Genomic DNA, 22,668 nt, shown 5'->3' on the forward strand with positions numbered 1-22,668 from the left:
AATAGTGCCATCAACTGTTCTTATAAATGATCTTGCCCAAATACAGTTGTTATGATGCATTAAAAATAAGATTACTTTAAAATTTTACTTGCACAATAGTTAAGTGGAGATAAGGTATCTGGAGATTTCACTGAAGATATAAAAAAAGCTGTAAGTTTCAGGAAACTAGTTCTGGGATAAAAGCAAGTTCAAAATTGACATGAATGCTTCAATTTCAAACATTTAATTTTTTGAGATAAGTTTCACTTCATTCATGGTCCAAATTAACATTTTTTTCTCTACAAAACAATCATCTATAGCCAGAGAGAAGTAATTAGAATTATATTCCAGCTCAGCCAGAGAACTTCCTGCATTTAAGTAACCTGCTGTCACTGAAATACTAAAATGCTTATGAAGTGAATATGTTGAGTAAGACTGCTATGCAAGCTATGGGTGAGACTAAGATTAATTTTTTTTCCATTTATTTATCAAACATTCACTTAAAACTCAACAAGTGAAATAGGAAGTTGAAGAGCTGATGATTCTCAGATATACTCCTAACCTTAAATTCTAGTACCAGCACGTTTCCAGCCGAAAAAGTGCAAAGGGTGAAGAGAAAGGATAGCAGAGGTGGCTGGGGGAATGCTGGTAGAGGACAGGATACAGCAAGACCACAATGCTGTGGAAAGCACTTACGGAAATGCCCACGATGGGTCTGGCTACGTCTACAGCAGGTGGTGTGTGTCCGACGTACAAGACATCTGCTCTTAGAAGTTACCCAACTTATCTGAGTCATGGAGCTAGAGAATAACAGCGTCTATGACTCCAGTGCGAAAGGGCAAAATGGTTGTCTGAGGAGGCCTTACAAATAGCTGTGAAAAGAGGAGAAGCGAAAAGCAAAGGAGAAAAGGAAAGATATTCCCATTTGAATGCAGAGTTCCAAAGAATAGCAAGAAGAGATATGAAAGCCTTCCTCAGTGATCAATGCAAAGAAATAGAGGAAAACAACAGAATGGGAAAGACTAGAGATCTCGTCAAGAAAATTAGAGATACCAATGGAACATTCCATGCGAAGATGGGCTCAATAAAGGACAGGAATGGTATGGACCTAACAGAAGCAGAAGATATTAAGAAGAGGTGGCAAGAATACACAGAAGAACTACACAAAAAAGATCTTCATGACCAAGATATTCATGATGGTGTGATCACTCATCTAGAGCCAGACATCCTGGAATGTGAAGTCAAGTGGGCCTTAGAAAGCATCACTACGAACAAAGCTGGAGGTGACGGAATTTCAGTTGAGCTATTTCAAATCCTGAAAGGTGATGCTGTGAAGGTGCTGTACTCAATATGCCAGTACATTTGGAAAACTCAGCACTGGCCACAGGACTGGAAAAGGTCAGTTTTCATTCCAATCCCAAAGAAAGGCAACACCAAAGAATGCTCAAACTACCGCACAATTGTACTCATCTCACATGCTAGTAAAGTAATGCTTAAAATTCTCCAAGGCAGGCTTCAGCAATACGTGAACCATGAACTTCCAGATGTTCAAGCTGGTTTTAGAAAAGGCAGAGGAACCAGAGATCAAATTGCCAACATCCACTGGATCATCAAAAAAGCAAGAGAGTTCCAGAAAAACATCTATTTCTGCTTTATTGACTATGCCAAAGCCTTTGACTGTGAGGATCACAATAAACTGTGGAAAATTCTGAAAGAGATGGGAATACCAGACCACCTGACCTGCCTCTTGAGAAACCTGTATGCAGGTCAGGAAGCAACAGTTAGAACTGGACATGGAACAACAGACTGGTTCCAAATAGGAAAAGGAGTATGTCAAGGCTGTATATTGTCACCCTGCTTGTTTAACTTATATGCAGAGTACATCATGATAAACGCTGGACTGGAAGAAACACAAGCTGTAATCAAGATTCAGGCAGAAATATCAATAACCTCAGATAGCAGATGACACCACCTTTATGGCAGAAAGTGAAGAGGAACCAAAAAGCCTCTTGATGAAAGTGGAGGAGAGTGAAAAAGTTGGCTTAAAGGTCAGCATTCAGAAAACTAAGATCATGGCATCTGGTCCCATCACTTCATGGGAAATAGGGAAACAGTGGAAACAATGTCAGACTTTATTTTTGGGGGCTCCAAAATCACTGCAGATGGTGACTGCAGCCATGAAATTAAAAGACACTTACTCTTTGGAAGAAAAGTTATGACCAACCTAGGCAGCATTAAAAAGCAGAGACATTACTTTGCCAACAAAGGTCCGTCTAGTCAAGGCTATGCTTTTTCCAGTGGTCATATATGGATGTGAGAGTTGGACTGTGAAGAAAGCTGAGCGCCAAAAAATTGATGCTTTTGAACTGTGGTGTTGGAGAAGACTCTTGAGAGTCCCTTGAACTGCAAGGAGATCCAATCAGTCCATCCTAAAGGAGATCAGTCCTCGGTGTTCATTAGAAGGACTGATGCTGAAGCTGAAACTCCAATACTTTGGCCACCTCATGAGAAGAGTTGACTCATTGGAAAAGACCTTGATGCTGGGAGGGATTGGGGGCAGGAGGAGAAGGGGACGACAGAAGATGAGATGGCTGGATGGCATCACCGACTCGATGGACATGAGTTTGAGTTAATTCCGGGAGTTGGTGATGGACAGGGAGGCCTGGCATGCTGCAATACTTGGGGTCACAAAGAGTCGCACACGACTGAGCGACTGAACTGAACTGATGACTCTAAACCCCAAGCACAGAGGTCCCTTCGATGAACCATAAATTCTATCTTCTCTGGACTACACTGGAGCCACATTCCAGCCTCATTACTAAGAGATATTTCCTGTCTTCCATAAGCTTGCAGAAGCACAAGAATATTAACAGTTATCTACTGACTTTAGGGATGTGCCAAAAGAATAGTTATAACCTTCAGTTTCAAGATTCACGTGGCCCTGTTAGGACTTCTTTAAGTTACTTTCCAAAACCCTAAAGTCAAGGGTGTAACATAAAACTGTGTTATTTTAAGCTACAACTAAGAACAGACTCCTTTTGCTAGTACTTAATTAGAAAGATTACCTTCCAGAGATAATTGATACATTTTAGCTGTCTTTTATCTTTGGTCAACAGCAGAGGCTTTTCAAATTAGCATAATAAATGACAGAAATAAATTTTTATTTCTGAAAGTAATGGCTGACTCCTAAACACAAGTGCTTACTGATCAGCATAAAAGATAGTAGAAATGGATTCTCATTATGGAAATCAGTGACTCTCAAGATGAGTTGATTGGCTGGAACATTTGCTGGAAGAGGGTAAAAAATCTTGCAACACCCTAACTGAGACTGATATTTCTCAAACTGTAGTGACAGACCAGGAATTTTGTTTCCAACCTCTTGTAAACCAGTATTTTTGTAAAATACAATGAAAAAGAATTATAAGACATCACAGCAACGTTAAACCATCTTAAAAGTTTCTAAGGTGCTTGCTCTCAATTTCTATACTTGTCACAGACAAGCCATCCACAGTTGTTAATGAGCTGGCACTAGTCCACAGATCACACTTCAGGTAGCACTATCTTGGACCATTCAGTCCAGTCCAGTCCAGTCCAGTTCACTCACTCACTCACATCCAATTCTTTGCGACCCCGTGGACTGCAGCATGCCAGGCTTTCCTGTCCATCATCAACTCCTGGAGCTTGCTCAAACTCATGTCCATTCAGTCAGTGATGCCATCCAACCATCTCATCCCTGTCGTCCCCTTCTCCTTCTGCCTTCAACCTTTCCCAGCATCAGGGTCTTTTCAAATGAGTCAGTTCTTCGCATCAGATGGCCAAAGTATTGGAGTTTCAGCATCAGGATCAGTCCTTTCAATGAATATTCAGGACTGTTTTCCTTTAGGACGGATTGGTTGGATCTCCTTGCAGTCCAAGGGACTCTCAAGAGTCTTCTCCAACACCACAGTTCAAAAGCATCAATTCTTCGACGCTCAGCTTTCTTTATAGTCCAACCCTCACATCCATAACATGACTACTGGAAAAATCACAGCTTTGATGAGATGGACCTATATTAGCAGAGTAATGTCTCTGCTTTTTAATATGCTGTCTAGTTTGGTCATAGCTTTTCTTCCAGGAGCAAGTGTCTTTTAACTTCATGGCTGCTGTCACCAGCTGCAGGAAGACCTTTTAAAGGGGGTCACCATTATCTTCATCACCTTCACCATAGTTTGGTCTCAGGTCAAACAATGGGGAGAGAACACAGTCCTGCCCATTAACAGAAAATTGGACTAAAGATTTACTGAGAATGGCCCTGCCCATCAGAGCAAGATGCAGTTTCCCCCTCAGTCAGTCTCTCCCATCAGGAAGCTTCCATAAGCCTCTTGTCCTTATCCCTCAGAGGGCAGAAAGAATGAAAACCACAAAGAAAACTAATCAAACTGATCACAGGGACCACAGCCTTGTCTGACTCAATGAAACTATGATTCATGCCGCGTAGGGCCACCCAAGATGGACAGGTCATGGTGGAGAATTCTGACAAAACATGGTCCACTGGAGAAGGGATTGGCAAACCACTTCAGCATTCTTGCCTTGAGAACCCCATAAACAGTACAAAAAGGCAAAAAGATCTGACACCAAAAGATGAACTCTCCAGGCCAGTAAGGGCCCAATATGCCGCTGGAGAAGAGCACAAAAGTTAACTCCAGAAAGAATGAAGAGACAGAACCAAAGCAAAAACAACGCCAAGTTGTGGATGCCACTGGTGATGGAAGTAAAGTCCGATGCTGTAAAGAACAATACTGCATAGGAACCTAAAATGTTAGGTCCATGAATCAAGGTAAATTGGAAGTGGTTAAAGAGGAGATGGCAAGAGTGAACATCGACATCTTAGGAATCAGTGAACTAAAATGGACTGGAACGGGCGAGTTTAGTTCAGATGACCATTATATCTACTATTGTGGGCAAGAATCCCTTAGAAGAAATGGAGTAGCCCTCATAGTCAACAAGAGTCCGAAATGCAGTACTTGAGTACAATTTCAAAAATGACAGAATGATCTCTGTTTGTTTCCAAGGCAAACCATTCAATATCACATTAATCCAAGTCTATGCCCAAACCAGTAATGCTGAAGAAGCTGAATTTGAATGGTTTTATGAAGACATATAAGACCTTCTAGAACTAATACCCAAAAAACATGTCCTTTTCATTACAGGGGACTGAAATGCAAAAGTAGGAAGCCAAGCCAATGCAAAAGAGATACTGGGAATAACAGGCAAATTTAGCCTTGGAGTACAGAATGAAACAGGTCAAAGGCTAACAGTTTTGCCAAGAGAACACACTGATCATAGTAAACACCCTCTTCCAACAACACAAGAGATGACACTACACATGGACATCATCAGATGGTCAACACTGAAATCAGATTGATTATATTCTTTGCAGTCAAAGATGAAGAAGCTCTATAAAGTCAGCAAAAACAACACCAGGAGTTGACTGTGGCTCAGATCATGAACTCCTTATTGGCAAATTCAGACTTAAAGTGAAGAAAGTAGGGAAAACCATTAGACCATTCAGGTATGACTTAAATCAAATCCCTTATGATTATACACTGGAAGTGACAAATAGATTCAAGGGATCAGATCTGATAGACAGAGTGCCTGAAGAACAATGGACGGAGGTTTGTGATATTGTGCAAGAGGAGACGATCCCCAAGAAAAAGAAATGCAAAAAGGCAAAATGGTTGTCTGAGGAGGCCTTACAAATAGCTGAGAAAAGAAGAGAAGCTAAAGACAAAGGAGAAAAGGAAAGATATACCCATTTGAATGCAGAATTCCAAAGAACAGCAAGGAGAGATAAGAAAGCCTTCCTCAGTGACCAGTGCAAAGAAATAAAGGAAAACAATAGAATGGGAAAGGTTAGAGATCTCTTCAAGAAAATCAGAGATATGAAAGGAATATTTCATGCAAAGATGGGCACAATAAAGGACAGAAATGGTATGGACCTAACAGAAGCAGAAGATATTGAGAAGAGGTAGCAAGAATACACAGAACAACTATGCAAAAAAGATCTTCAGATCTTCATGACCCAGATAACCACATGGTGTGATCACTCACCTAGAGCCAGACATTCTTGAGTGTGAAGTGAAGTGCACCTTAAGAAGCATAACTATGAACAAAGCTAGTGAAGGTGATGGAATTCCAGCTGAGCTATTTCAAATCCTAAAAGATGATGCTGTGAAAGTGATATACTAATATGCCAGCAAATTTGGAAAATTCAGCAATGGCCACAGGACTGGAAAAGGTCAGTTTTCATTCCAATCCCAAAGAAAGGCAATGCCAAAGTATGTTCAAACTACCACACAACTGCAGTCATCTCACAAGCTAGCAAAGTAATGCTCAAATTCTCCAAGCCAGGCTTCAACAGTACATGAACTGTGAACTTCAGATGTTCAAGCTATTTTTAGAAAAGGCAGAGGAACCAGACATCAAATTGCCAACATCCACCATATCATCAAAAAAGCAATAGAGTTCCAGAAAAATATCTGCTTCTGTTTTATTAACTACTTCAAAGCCTTTGACTCTGCGGATCACAACAGACTGTGGAAAATTCTTCAAGAGATGGGAATACCAGACCACCAGATCTGACTCCTAAGAAATCTGTATGCAGGTCAAGGAGCAACAGTTAGAACTGGACATGGAACAACAAACTGGCTCCAAATAGGGAAAGCAGTATGTCAAGGCTGTATATGTCACCCTGCTTATTTAACTTATATGCAGAGTACATAATGTGAAATGCTGGGCTGGATGAAGCACAAGCTGGAATCAAGACTGTGAGGAGAAATATCAATAACCTCAGATACACAGATAACACCATCCTTATGGCAGAAAGCAAAAAATTAACGAACCTATTGATGAAAGTGAAAGAGGAAAGTGAAAAAGTTGGCTTAAAGCTCAACATTCAGAAAACAAAGATCATGGTATCCAGTCCCATCACTTCATGGCAAAGAGATGGGGAAACAGTGGAAACAGTTCGACCCTTAAGGACACTATTCTGTCTTGGTCCCTCCTTTACCCTCACTCTTGACACTGGGTAGAGGATTCTGGCTGCCTGAGGCTAATCATACTGTCATCTGACTCAAGTGACCCTTTCCTGCAAGGTCTGATTTAATCACCCAGAACAGGTAGAAGGTGGCAGTTTACTTAAACTCTCAATGCAGATTTTGTGCTGGGACTTGCTTTCATTATAATCTGACAGCTGGGTTGTAGAAAGCAAACTAATCCTCATTGGTAGCTACTACTGTCGATCAAAAAACCTCTAGAGTTATACATGACAAAATTGACTTACATTAATTTATAGTCAATCAGTGGTCTATATGTAAAAAAATGATACTGACCATAAATTTTAAGTAAATGAGTGACTATTAAGTCTGCTGAATTCTTTTTGGAACATGTTTTATCTTGAGATACTGTCTCCTAGAGAAAGGTGTCAGGACCTGGATGTCTCTGAGGATGGCACCAGGCTTAGGGAACTTTTCTCAGGAGAGCAGATTCAGAATAGGAACATGGTTAATACAATCAAGACATGTGAACAGAACAGTACAGTATAACTGAGCAGAAAAGAACATCTTATTTATCGACACCATGCTAAGATATAACAACTTACAAAATATTAGAAAGATTCAGTGTGAATCTGCATATATTCAGCCCTCTATGGATCTCTTTGAAACCTTAATTCAAACTTTATAAGAACACTTACAATTAAATACCTCCAAAAACTTCTTTTAACAGAACATTATTTTCTGAAAACATTATTTTCTGAAAGCTATAATTTAAAAGTAACATTAAAAAATAGCATTTGAGGTTTATATTTTCCACGTATGTACTGATAAGGGCAGTAGTCTTGTTTGATGACAAAGGTCAAGGAAAAGACGACCATTTTTCTGTGTGGCTGTCCATCTCATAGAAGGGCAATAAGAGGATAACTGAGTGTCTCACATCTCTTACCTTCTGAGGTCTCAGGAGTCACTGCTGTGTATCCTCACCTCTAGACGAGGGTCATGCTAGAACCTATGAGCATTCATTCCCCAGAATACGGAACAGAATAAGCTCCCCACACAGGAGCTGCTATTTACTCTGCATTTAGAGCCGCATGTTTTAATTAGATTATTTCAGTCAGTGTTGGCCACCTGTTGACTCCGGAAATGTTTATCTTTGTATATGTCATAATATCTAACACAATACCTGGTAATGTGGAAAGCAATAATAATTGTATTTTCAAATGCATTGTGATTATATCAAGTTAATAGCTACTTCATGTTTTACCATTAGAACCAGAAAGATAACCAAATGTTATTAGTAATTCTGTTTCTCTAAAAATAACATCACTTATATGTGAGAAATTTGCATTTTTGCTCTCTCATTCCTTCAGTCACCTACCTATCTAGCTCTGGAATAGGGACTTATAAATTCTGGACATTACAGAAAAAAAGTTAAAACATCCAAATTAGTTTATTTTCCCAAAGCTAAAATGTCATGGGGCGGGGAGGAGAAGTAACATAGATACTTTAAAAATGATAATAAATTCAAGTATGTAATCTCAAAAAAATTATATTCCCCTTAAAAGTTCCCATATACCATCATTTTATGTCTGGCAGATGGCAAATAACAAGAAAGACAAGATAAATTTTAAAAGAGAAAGTATCAGTAAAGTATTACAGGGTCAGAGGGTATTTTCTAAGATGTGTTTAGCCCTGGGGAGGATTATCCCTTCAAATTGGGGATAATCTGATAGTAGTGTCTAAAAAATGACATACCTCATATCAGAACCGCTAAGCAGCATCCAACTCCTGGCTTCGGAAGAATGAAAATTGCCAAGGGATTGTCAAAAATGATGACTTTAATAATGACAGAGAAGGAAAAATGAACCAGAGATTTTCTTTATGGCCCAACTTCTGATTTTTAACTTTTGTCCCCAGCACTACCTTCTATCCCCACACTCCATTCTCACTACTAAAAAAAAAAATAAACAAATCAAGCAATCACACAAAGGGGTCCCTGGACAAAACACTGAGCTTTTCAACCTCAGCATACTTCCTTTTCTGCACATGTTGACTCCCCATTATATTGACCAGAACACTTGGTTGATACGCTTTACATAAATACCCACAGATTTCCCACTCTCTTGTGTGTCAGAACCATGACCTCACTCCATGAATTTAATGAAGGAAAAAAAAAATCAGAAACAAAAAAACACTCTGGATGAATCTTCAAACTTCATTAACTATATCCTCAGAAAAAAGATTATTTCTGGCCAAATATTTAATTAGAATCTCAGACTGCATATGGCTTCCGGTTTATAGAAAATGCCAAGGGTAGAATATCAGCTGAACACTACCATCAAAGGCAAAAAAGGGGGGGAGAAGAAAAGTGATAAATCCTAGAAGGTGAGGGTTATTCTGATCAAGCACTGGCTGTATCTGAAGTCAGTGGCATCAAAGAGAGACCACGGCATTAATATATCAACCAAAGCTTAAAGGGAGGTGACACATAACCTCCACCTTCCATCTTGCCTGACAGCATGGAGGGACTTAACATCTTTCTCTAAATCAGTGAAAATCTTTAAGAAAAATGAAGTGATAAGTTCTGCAATTAAACTTACGTCCTTAAATCCTATCTCTAAGGAATTATGAAAGCATCTTTCTCCCCAGCACTTACCTGTCTACCTATGTTCACAACTGTTCCTCTTCAGTTTCTCCTGTCAATATATTTCTAATCCTTACCTCTCTGCCTCTATAAACAAGCTCAGAAAAATCTTTCTAAAGACTATCTCTCTCATTTTATAGCTGAACTCCTCCAAAGAGGAGTTTAGCAAAGTCTACTAATTTCTAACAAGATTTCTAATTTTCCCACTCTTTCAAAGTGGTTCACCTATGAAATTAAGACACTTTGCCCCTTGGAAGGAAAGCTATGACAAACCTAGACAGCATGTTAAAAAGCAAAGACCTTACTCTGCTGACAAAGGTCTGTTTAGTCAAAGTTATGGTTTTTCCAGTAGTCATGTACAGATGTGAGAATTGGACCATAAAGAAGGCTGGGCATTGAAGAACTGATGTCTTTGAACTGTGGTGATGGAGAAGACTCTTAAGAGTTGCTTGGGCAGCAAAGAGATCAAACCAGTCAATCCTAAAGGAAATCCACCCTAAATATTCATTGAAAGGACTGATGCTGAAGCTCCAATACTTTATTCACCTGATGTGAAGAGCTAATTCACTGGAAAATACCCTGATGCTGGGGAAGATTGAGGGCAGGAAGAGAAGGGGGCGACAGAGGATGAGATGGTTGGATGGCATCACCGACTCAGTGAACATGAGTTTGAGCAGTCCAGGAGATGGTGAAGGGCAGGGGAGCCTGGTGCGCTGCAGTTCATAGGTTTGCAAAGAGTTGGACAGGACTTAGCAATTGAAGAGCAACAACAATCCCAGTACTGCTTCTCCTTAAGGAATCAGAAGCAATAGATATTTAGACATTACACATTCATAAAACTTTCACCTCTGACTAGTTCTACCTCATAAATAACTCCTCTCTCTTCTTTTATCTTCTGTACACAGGCACTGACCATTCACCTTCAATGACCTCAACTCTCACCCCTCCAACTAAGGCTTCTTTTCAGCCTTGTACTTCTGCCTCCAACCACTCTTTAGAACTTCTGACTCCATGGTAACAAACAAATCCACTGAAGAATGCCAAAGCCCATCTTCTTAACCATTTCACAGTTCTGCCACCCTAGCCTTTCATTCCCGACACTACCACCCAAGCACTTGTTCCTTCCTGGCTGGGTTGCTATCAGAACCACGGGCAAGAAACATGGGTGGCCTACAGACACTGATGTGTAGCATATATATATATATATATATATGTATATATATAGCATTTCAAATGTTATTATAATGCAAAGATTATCCTGTCCCCTCACTTGATATGACCCCTGGTTCCTATGAACCCACAAAAATATCTGACGGGAACAGTAGATAAGTCACAGTCTTGGCCACCTACTAAGCTGCAGGACAAAGTGAAGTCATCAAACTTCTCTGTAACCTAGTTTCCTCATCTACTAAAAAAATCTCCTGGGCTGTTGTGAGGATTAAATACAGGAGAAAATATGCGTTTCACAGAATTGTGTCTGGCACATATTAAGCACTTAACATACATTTGTTGTTATTGTTCAGTCATACTCCTTTCCCAATTTGGAACCAGTCTGCTGTTCCATGTCTGGTTCTAACTATTACTTCTTGACCCGCATACAGATTTCTCAGGAGACAGGTAAGTTGGTCTGGTATTCCCATCTCTTTAAGAATTTTCCACAGTTTGTTGTGACCCACACAGTCAAAGGCTTTAGTGTAGTCAATGAAGCAGATGTTTTTCTGGAAATCCCTTGTTTTCTCTATGATCCAATGAATGTTGGCAATTTGATCTCTGGTTCCTCTGTCTTTTCTAAAGCCAGCTTGTACATCTGGAAGTTCTCGGTTCATGTACTGCTAAAGTTTATTAGTTTGAAGGATTTTTGAGCATTACCTTGCTAGCATGTGAAATGAGCACAGTTGTATGGTAGTTTGAATATTCTTTGGCATTGATATATACATTAGCAATGATTAATTTTACTCTCATTTGTATTGAGTCATATCCAAATAGCTTTATCATCCTATTAGAAAATATGTGCCTATTTATGTCTACAAGGAGTCTAGAAATAAGAATGACATTGGACAGGGGCAGCTAACCTCAAAAGGTTCATCTCAAAAACAAAAAAGAACATTGTAAATTGGGACAAGGAACAGAGTGGACCAAATTTATACAGGCAATATAGCAAACATGAGCAGGATGAATACTTGAACATGAAATTGGGAGAGTACAGAAGGAAAAGATAAGTGTTATTTAAGAAATAAAGGTACTCATACACTATATGATCAAATAAATAGTCGTCTCAACTCATCCACAATCTAGCATGATCTTAGAGTTTCAATCTGTTTCTTGGCTAAAGCAACTAATATACTCCTTTTACATTTTAAGTTAGAACTGTAAAACTGTAGAGTTTAACAGTCACTTTGATAATTTACCAACACATGGAATGAAATTTGTTATGAATAGAATCCTTTCCCTAACTGATAAATACATTTAAATGAAACTTGTATATCCATATTTAATTTGAAAGCCATAAAACTTTGAAAAGTTTAAGATTTTAATGGAGATGATCATTTTCACTTGAAAGAAATAACTACCCACAGAACTCTTAAAATATTTAAATGTAAATGAAAAAAAAAGTTATGAGTTCTATCAGATGTTTAAAAAGAAAAAAAATCAAGGTAAAGATGTTAAGAGTGATATCACTGACAAACACTCACAGAGATACTTTCATCTGGGAACAAGTGATAGGGCTCCAATTCACTCTGAAGAATGATTAGCAGTCGGAGAAGTTTAGAAACTCTTACCTCAATGAGTGACAATATGAACTGAATCTTCTTAATAGCAGAAGAATGTTTGCTAATTTACTAAGGGGCAATCCTATACAGTAATAAGAGAGATGTAAGAGGATGAGAGAGTGAAAGGAAATATCCAGCAAGCTTTAAAAAGTCCACAGCCTCATTTTAGGAAACACTAAGTCCAAGAAAAGAAAACGTTGAATTATAATATAGGGAAGAAATTTAACTTAATGCATTTACAATGGCTACCTAGGGGAAATTTTGAAAAATGTATGGCCAAATAAATTAGAAATAATTTAAAAATACAACATTAATTCAACATTAATTGAGTACTCACTTTGTACTACACACTGAAGTCAGAGGTAGTAACAGGGATAACTGAAATACTTCCTAAACTGACGATGCTCATGATATAGTAGAAAATATAGATTATACATTCTGAGAAGTGCCACAATCAAGGCAAACAGGGGGGAATGCTGTAGGTGCAGAGGAAGGTATTCAGCCTGGTGGTGAGGGAGGAACCAGCAGCCACCCACAGAAAGGGGCACCAACTGTCAGCAGGACGGCCCACGAGTGAGTGGGGGAGGAGCAAGACTTGCTTGGGGCGGGGGCGGGGGGCTCTGAATCTTCCACACTGAGAGCCGGAGTCAGTCCTGGACAAGTTCACAAAGTCAGCTAAAAGTCCCCCAGGGCTTTTAGGGAAAAATCAAACGTCTTCAACGTTCCCTGTTCTTTGGCCGCGGTGGCGGGATGAACCAGAAGGTGATGAGACAAGAGCAAAGATGACCAGTGACAAGACAGTTGCCATAGTGTAGGGGGAAAGGATGGCATGGGCTGGGAGAGAGGCAGGAAGATGCTGAAGCAGGAAAGATAAGTTCACCTGTTCTCAATGGGAAAGAGCATGAAGAAAGCAAAGGGCAAGTAAAGAACAATTTTTTAAAAGAGGGAAGGAAGACAAAATTTTAAAGGAGCAGGAAGGCTTAAATCTGTGGGAAATGTGAGGCAGCTGCATAAATGGAGGGACCCCTTGAGGTTTAAGTTTATTATCAGCCTATGATAATGTAGATCAAAGTGGGAAATAAGTAACTTTATCAGAGGCAGTCATAATTTAAACAAAAGGAAATAAAACCAAGCATGACTGGTTATCCCAGGAGTTAGAGTCAGGCAGAACTTCAGATCAACATGGAACTCAGAGTACTTGATATCCAGTCACAACGTGTATTTATTTGCAGTTTAAGGCTCATAAAAGTAACACTGAAAAACCTTCATTTCAGATAGTTAAGAATCAGAATATGGTTAGGATCTTGGACAATATTTACTATAAAATCCACTGAAAATAGTCAAAGATGATGGGTATAGTAACCATTTTACAGAATGAAATACACTTCTTAAAAAGATTTTATCCAAGGGCAGAGCTGAAAAATAAAATCCATGTTTATAACCAAAAAGGAGAAGTTAGAATAATGTTAATTTTTTTTATTTTTTATCTTTATAAAGACAAAAACCCTTGCTGCAAATATAAGCGTAACTGTGTACAGGAAACATCTTAGAGGGAATGATATACAGGTATGATTCTTTAAAAAATTCATTTTTTATTTTTCTTTCCCATGGAAACGTTCCATTACTTTCCTATATCATATAGCCAGGAAAACAAACAAACAAAAAAAACTAGAGTTACTGAATATTTAATGAGTAAGTGCAAGAGAAGCTTACCCAGTATTGATGGAAATGATTTCTATGAGTGGATTCTTCCTAATCTTCGGCAAATCCAATCGTGCTCCCCCCAAACGTTTTCCATTATCCTTTTTCTGACCCAACAGTCTCACAGAGTGACCTTCAAATAAAGCACATAAATATATGTAAGCATGAGTCAAATAACATCACTTTAATTTACTGCTTTCAACAAATGTGTTGATATTCGCATTTAACTTTTTCTTTTATGAAAACAAACAAAAATGACCCAGAGAAGAGTGTAGATATGATCATTGACCCTAAGTAATACTACCAAAGGGAAAGGCAGCTGTGGCCAAGTTCTCCAATCATAAGCGCCTTGCTTAGAATATTTGCGCATTTATACTGCACAGATGAGAGAAATAGGAAAATCTTCAGAGTGTCATTCCACAGGTCTGAGTGGTCTCTAACACACACCAGATATGTACAGGAAGTAGGAAGGGTTCACTTGGGCACTGGTCCTGAAGGCCAAGTGCAAAAGCAGATCATCTGCTCAAGGCAAACTGTCAATCAAAGAAGTAAAAAATAAAAAGCTGAGATAAAATGACACGTGAGGTTTGGATTTTTAAGAAAAAAAGTTTTAAAACAATTTTTCAAAAATATTACAAAAGAATTAGAACACTAAGACCCATTAAAATTCTGAATTAACTGTAGACTTATAGATAAGTTGGAAGAACTGAACAAAGAATTTCCATCTGCTTGATATATCCTGATTATTATTTTCTGTATTTACTTTGCCATTTTATTTATATACATACATATGATTTTTTAATAATATCACTGAGGTACTCCTATATAACTCACCCATTGTACATACACAATTCAACAGTTTTAAATAAACTTACACAGCTGTACAGTCATCATGATCCATTTTTAGAACATCACCTCCAAAATTCCCTCAAGCTTATTTATAGTCTATCCCTGCTCCCATACCAAAGATACTACATTTTGTTAATCTATCAACCAGCTGATGAACATTTGGACTGTTTTATAATAGTGCTTTTTATAATAGTGCTTTTATAATAATGCTTCTATGAATATCTGAATACACATCTTCATGCAGATATATGTGTTCATTTCTCTTGGATAGATATCCAGGAAAATTGTGGGTTATGCTGTAAATTTAAATTTTATAAGAAAAAACTGTTTTTGAAAGAAGTGCTACCATTTTATATTCCACCAGCAATGTACGAGGGTTTGAGTTTCTGCACATCACCAAGACCTCATACTCTAACTTCTGAGAACAGCTATTCAAGTGGGCATGTAGTGGTATATTGTTGTGCTTCGAGTGACTCTGCACTCCATGATGATAATGATACTGAGCACCTTTTCATGTGACTAGCCAACTGCATTCCCAATTGGAAACATGTTGTGATGGTTAATTTTATACGTCAAGTTGACTGGGCCACAGGGTGCCCGGACATGTAGCCAAACACTATTTTGGGGGTGTTTGTGTCTTTGGGGGTGTTTCTGCATGAGACTGATATTTGAATTAGTAGATTTGAGTAAAGCAGATTGCTCAGCCTAACACTGGTAGGCATAATGCAATTAATCAAAGATTTGAATAGAACAAAAAGGCTGAGTAAGAGGGAGCTCTTCCCACCTGACTACTGAGCTGAGTAATCGGTCTTTGCCAGCCTTCAGACTCAGATTGAAATATTAGACCTTTTGGGGTCTCATGCCTTCCCAGTTTCCTACCAGAACTTACACCGTCAACTCTCCTGAATCTCTGGCCTTTGGGCTTGGACCAGAACTTGGATCAGGTCTCTGGAGTCTTCACCTTGTTGACTATAGACACTGGGAATGCTCAGCCTCCTTGATGGTGGGAGCAAGTAACGTAATAATACATGCGTTTTTATACACACACCCACACACACACCCACCCACCCACCCTACTGGGCTCTCTTTCTCTGCGGAACCCTCACCAATACACACACACACACACCCACACACACCCCTACTGGGCTCTCTTTATCTGGGGAACCCTCACCAGCGCAGGTATCTACTCTAGTATTTTGCCTATATTTTAGTTGTAGTGTTTGTATAATTACTGAATTATAAGAATTCTTTACATATTCTGGTTATATGACCTTTATGACATATATGATTTGTAAATATTTTCTCAGTCTGTGGCTTACAGTTTCACTTTCATGATAGCATATTTTGAAAACTGAAGCTTTTTTAAATTTAATGAAGTTCAACTCACCTATATTTTATTTTATAGCTCATGCTTTGGGTGTCATATCTAAGAACTCTTTGACTAGCCCAAGAGCCCAAAGATTTCTCCTACATTTTCTTCTACAAGTTTTATCATTTTCACTCTAATAATTAGGTCTAGGGCCCACTGTGTTACTTTGTTTTAATAAAGGTCTAACTTTATTTTTGCACACAGATATTCAACTGTCCCAGCTTCATTTCTTTTCCTTCTTCCTCCTTTGTGCTACTGTCATCACATATGTTAACATACACTGCTGTCAAAGTGTTAGTTGCTCAGTCGTGTCCGACTCTTTGTGACCCCATGGGCTGTAGCCCACCAAGTTTCTCTGTCCATGGAATTCTCCAAGCAAGAATACTGGAGACAGTAGCCAGTCATTCCCTTCTCTAAGGGATCTTCCCAACCCAGGGATCGAAGCTGGGTCCCCTGCATTGCAGGCAGATTCTTTACCATTTGAGGCACCAGGGAAGCCCTCAAATAGTTGTATAAACCCAAAAATATAATGCTAGAACATACAATTGCATGTTTTTTAAAATGTTAAAAATATCTATGTACAGAGTACAATATATTTACCCACATAATCACCACTTCTAGCACTCTTCATTTCCTCCTGGGAATTTCCATTTGGCACCATTTTCTGCCTGAAAAATCATCTTTAATATTTCTTGTAAACCAAAAAAAATTGTTATTTGGAAATGTCTTTAGTTTGCTGTTATTTGCGCAGGATACTTTTGTTAGATATAGAAATCTTAGTTGACAGTTTTGTTCTCTGAGCACCAAATGCATCACTCCACTGTCTTTGACCTCTGTTGCTTCTGATGAGAAGTCAACCATTAATCTTGTTGTTCTCTCACACATAGCATTAATATGTCATTTGTCTTATGCAATAAAGATTTTCCCTCTCTTTCAACAATGACTATGATGTGCATAGGTGCAGATCTCTGGGATTTTTCCACATGGAACTCACTTAGCTTTTTGGATCCAAAAGTAACAGTTTTCATCAACTTTGGGAAGTTTTCACCCAGTACTGTTAAAAAATGTTGTTGTTGTTGTTATTGCTTTTTTTACTGGATTCTTTTGTGACTCCCATGATGATACATCTGTTGGTGTGCCAGATGTCCCACTGGTCTCTGAAGCCTTTTTCATTTTTCATCTGCTCTCCTACCCAAGTCAGGTCTTTCTTTTAGTCTATCCACAAGTGTTCTTCTTCTGCCATCTCAAATCTGCAGTTGAGTCTCTCTAATACATATTCCACTTCAGGTACTGTACTCTTCAACTCCAGATTTCCTACTGGTTCTCATATAATTTCCATTATTTTCTGATTCTTTATTCAAGTCACTGTCATCATTCTTTTCTTAAGACTTTTAACATCACTTCACTTAGTTCTATCAAGTCTCTGTCTTCTAAATCCAACATTTCTGGCCAAAGACAACTGATACTTCTGCTTGTCCCACCTTTATTATGATTATACTTGGTTTTGTTTTCATTTCACTGAAGCATAGTTGATTTACAAAGTTGTGTTTAATGTCTGCTACATAGCAAAGTGGCTCAGTTACATGTATATTTGGTTTCTTTGTATCCATTATAATATTTTATTAAATATTAGAAATTTTAGGTAATATATTGCAGCAATTCTCAATTCAGATTTATCCCCTAAAGGTTGCTGCTGTCTTTGTTTAGTAATTCATCTGGACTAAATCTATGAATTCTATGTCTCCACAATGAATGGCCATTGATCTCCCTTCTTGGTTTTCTTGTTTTTGGTTTTTTTTTTTGGCTTTTATGCCCCCAAACATAACTTTCTAGCAATCAATTCTGTATCTGCATAGCAAAGCTAAGGGAAGGACTAGTCAACATAGGCTCAAACACCTTAAGCCAGTAAAATTCCTAACTATGTGTTGTTGACTAGTCTGTGTGTGAGTTGAGAGCATTCAATGTTAGGGCCATTTTCAAGTCTGCCCCACCTTTTACCTTCTCCTGGACTTTTTTGGGTCCTCTCCCATCTTCTCAGGGTGTGCATGCAAGCTCCAGCAGACAGGTAAGTTTAAGTGGCTTGGGTCCACTCTGGTCCCTGCTGGGCATATGCACCCTCTAATCAACTTACAGTTTGTGAAGAGTTATCAAGCATCCTCTCTGTCTCACTTCCCAGAAGTCTCTGCTAAATCTGTGGCTAGTCTGTCTACTATTTCTGCTGAACAAGCTACAACTTCAGGTATATAGAGTCAGAGACACTCGATCCCCTACCTACCCTACCCCAACCTACTCACCACTAGTCACTTGCCATTAAAGTCTAAACAGTTTTCCAAGTCAACTAAGCCTTCTTGGTGTAGCAGTGAAGCTGCTGGTTTTCACAGCCTGCTCTGCCCTAGGTGAACAACCTTTCCTATGGAGCTGAGGAAAGAAAATAACAGTACCACCTTAGACTCACACTGTTCTTACCCAAAGCACAAACACCTTAGACTCACACTGTTTTTACCCAAAGTTCAGTTGTTTGCACAAAGAAACACTTCTCAGTTTGCTGACTGCTATTGGTCAATTTCCACAGTGCCAGAATAGATTGTTTTAGACCATTTGTCCAGTTTTATTGCTGCTTGTGGGAAGATTTGTTGACCTTCACATATGGTCATGCCACAAACTAATCAAAGCCAAATTTTTTAAAGCAATTATTTAAAATAACTTCAAATACATAATTAGCACAGATATAAGATTCATATAAGCAATTATATATATGTTTCATCATCCCTCAATTCAGAAAGATATATTGCTTAAACATCTCCTGTACAGACAGCTTTTCAGGACTAGAAGTAATAAAACCATTAGTCATAGCCTTTTTGTACTAATCACTTTAATAAGAAACATTAAGTACTTCATTTACTCTGAAAATTCTTGCTCTGGTGGAGAAACATAGCTCGACTCAGGCAAGCATTTGGCATACCAGATTTCACAGATTTCCAAGATAAGTTCAACTCTTCCATCACAAGTCCAGTTAATGAAGAGGTGAGCAAGATTGGCATGATAACATAATAGTTCTGAGAGATGCCAAAAGTTCGATAATGACTATGCAAAGGCATGCTATTTTCATACTAGCATGAGACAAATTTCATTATATCCTGCTGAGACTTCAGCAATATGAGCCCGTACTAATAACATTTGATAAATTATTCATCTCCACTATCTACATGCAAATAAAGGAACATATCTCTGCCTGATGATATAATGAGTTATTTTCCAATCCAATGATTCATTAAAGAGTGGCAGACCTAATAGTCTGGGTTTTTTTTTTAATTGAAAAAATATACTACACCAAAAATAAAGTAGGAAATAATATAAAAGCCCTTCATTATATCTGGCCAAAGATGAAAGAAAGGAAATTCAATCACATAATGATTACTAAAAATAAAAACAGGCTAGCAGTATAAAACTTTTATACCTGTTATATACCATCTCTTTTAAAAATCTTTTTGCAAACAGAATTGCTGCATCAAATTAACTCCTTATATCTACAGACCACAGAATAAAAACATATACTCTTAATATTAATACAAATCATTACCCATTATATGAGTAGGTATCAATACTACCCTCTAAAACAAACTGAAATTTGGCAAAATAAAGAATAAAACTGAAGATGTCTTAAACAAGGTTTTTCTGTAGGACAGAAAGATAGGAAAAAAGGACTCAGGAAAGGGAAACATGCTCAAGGAATAAAAATGTGGAAGGCAAAAAGGAAACTCTGAGAGCAAATTTATATTGAAAATGAACATGCTGTACTTCTGAAGGGACCAAGCCACATGGACCACCATTAGACACTCACACATGGCTTCTCTGTTCAATTCCTTCTGGATGATCACTGATGCCTAGCACTGTAACAGAAAGAGAATGCTGTTCAATGAATACTGATTTATTTTGTGACTACTGTGAAATTCATCACCCTTTGTGGCTAAATAGGAGGAGAGGAAGAAAAGAAAACAGGACAACAGAATTTGAAAGAAAAGCTGAGTGAAAATATTAATTTTTACATCATTTCAATGGGCTTCCCTGACAGCTCGGGTGATAAAGCATCCGCCTGCAATGCAAGAGACCGCAGTTCAATTCCTGGGTCGGGAAGATCCCCTGGGGAAGGGATAGGCTACGCACTCCAGTATTGTTGGGCTTCCCTCGTGGCCTAGCTGGTAAAGAATCCACCTGCACTGTGGGAGACCTGGGTTCGATCCCCGGGTTGGAAAGGTTCTCTGGAGAAGGGAACAGCTACCCACTCCAATATTCTGGCCTGAAGAATTCCATGGACTATATAGTCCATGGGGTCACAGAGTCGGACACAACTGAACAACTTTCACTTTCTCAATCACACATAGTAAGAGGAGGAAGTATTAACAGGAACAGTTGGAAACAATTATGCTCAGGGTGACCAGGTCAACTGATAATAATATAAGACCACTGAGGAGACAGAAATAAAGACATAAGTGATTAAAACAGAAATGTATGATTTTAATGCAAGGATGAAAAAAGAAGATTGCCTTATATGTAGAATGGGACACACTCAAATGTTCTATTTCCAGAGATCTTTTATCTTTCCAATTTTCAACGTAAATTCACATTTCATCTCCTTTAAATAATGGTCAAATATGTCTCAGTGGGCTTATTAACCATCTTTAATAAACATCTAAGTTGTTATTTACAAATGCCACATAAAATTCGTCCTGTTAAACCAAATTTAATTTTAAGCCTGCAGCTTTCAGCAGTTATTTATAAATCAGCTACAAAACCCTGATTCTGTGCTGGTTTTTACATTTGATCTAATTCAGTAAAGAAAGTTACTAAACCATTAGCTAAAATTATTACACATTACAAAGTATGGAACCTAAAGCTAATTTGCTTTTATAATTCACTATTTATGCATACTTGTGAATTCATAATACTGATAAACCTATATGAAAAAAGGCATGTTTTTTAAACAATAATTGCTATACTTGTTGAATCAACATTCAATGTTGTTTATGGCTTTTTCAAGAGCAAATAATCTTTTCCAAATCTCACAGGGCTAACTGCATTGAACGTTATTAGAGCTGAGGAAAAACATCCACCCATACATACTAGAAAACCCAATCTGTCGACATATCAGGAAGCAAATTATAATGGTCATTTACAAGCAGAAACGTACCAACCCCTGGAATATAAGTGTATATATAAACAGACACACACACAGTGATAGAAATAGAATTACCTACAAAATACAATTTATTAGTGAAACTATGTTTCCATATAAAAATCAAACTTCCCCCTCTGATTCTTCAAACTAAAGTGAATTGTACAAAAGCTTTAGAATATCATTACACATTAGAGAAGCACTGGTAATCTGGCAACTTGTATTTCAATTGTTTATTTCTTTTCCCTTTAATTTCTTTTTCTTCTAAAGGCTCTATAAACAGCCAGACTTTCCTTCAATATTTCATTCATTCCACCAAATCTTAAAGGTCATTCACCATTTCCTTAATATGTGACCACCCACCTCCACCACCACCAGAGAGGCCTCATGCCAAATTTTTTTCATCCCTTACTAACTGCTCTCACTTCACACATATTCAGTCCTATTAATAGACACTCAGAAGACCTATGTGAACCCTAAGCTCTGGGTCAGCCCACTGGAAAACTTCCAAATAAAGCAATCCAACACGATGCTGGGGACAGAGGGTAAGAGAAGACAGATATATACTCAAGCAAAAATTTCTAAAAACGAGTAAATGCGCTACAAACACAACTCTCACCTAAGTAAATACAGTCCCATCAACTTGAATATGGTTTAAGAAGATTAGAAAGCCAATGATCAATTTACTCTGTTTTTCTACAGTACGCTTGGTGTTGTTTCTTGGCATAGACTCCAAAGGCTTTTTAACTACTTAATTACATAGAAAAACAAAAATTTGGCCAGAAGTTTGTCTCTACTCCAACCAATGTCATTCTTTAGAATGTAGGCTCCTCCCAAGAAAGCCAGCATTCTCCAATAGTAACACTTAGTAACTCTCTTGAAATACCATCATCTTAAGAGAGCAAAGTAAAACAAAGAAGTTGGGTTAAGTGAGAGAAGCAGCTAATCTAAGCTGGAAATTTTTACCTGAAATTCCAGAAATGACGCAAAAACATAAGATCAGTACAATTCAAGCGCCAATTTTAACTACTAAGATTTCAGCAATCATGAAAATTTTTAATATTAACTAGAACAATGACACTTAGGAAAAAAGACAATAAGAGAAGAATAGTAAGAATCAACTGTCCAAAAAGACAGAATTCAAAGCA

The 22,668-nt window shown here is 38.1% G+C and overlaps 1 protein-coding gene across 7 annotated transcripts in view; it reads right to left on the reverse strand.

Annotated features, from left to right (window-relative positions):
• CDKAL1 (CDK5 regulatory subunit associated protein 1 like 1) overlaps positions 1-22,668 on the reverse strand; it is a 580,103-nt gene that overhangs the window by 363,493 nt on the left and 193,942 nt on the right. For all 7 annotated transcript variants that reach the window (XM_043908414.1, XM_043908415.1, XM_043908413.1 and 4 more), the window contains one exon: positions 14,142-14,262. In XM_043908414.1, the coding sequence (XP_043764349.1) occupies positions 14,142-14,262 (121 nt within the window). The remainder of the gene's footprint in view (positions 1-14,141; positions 14,263-22,668) is intronic.

The sequence above is a fragment of the Cervus elaphus genome, chromosome 7, assembly GCF_910594005.1.
Source record: "Cervus elaphus chromosome 7, mCerEla1.1, whole genome shotgun sequence".
Taxonomy (NCBI): domain Eukaryota; kingdom Metazoa; phylum Chordata; class Mammalia; order Artiodactyla; family Cervidae; genus Cervus; species Cervus elaphus.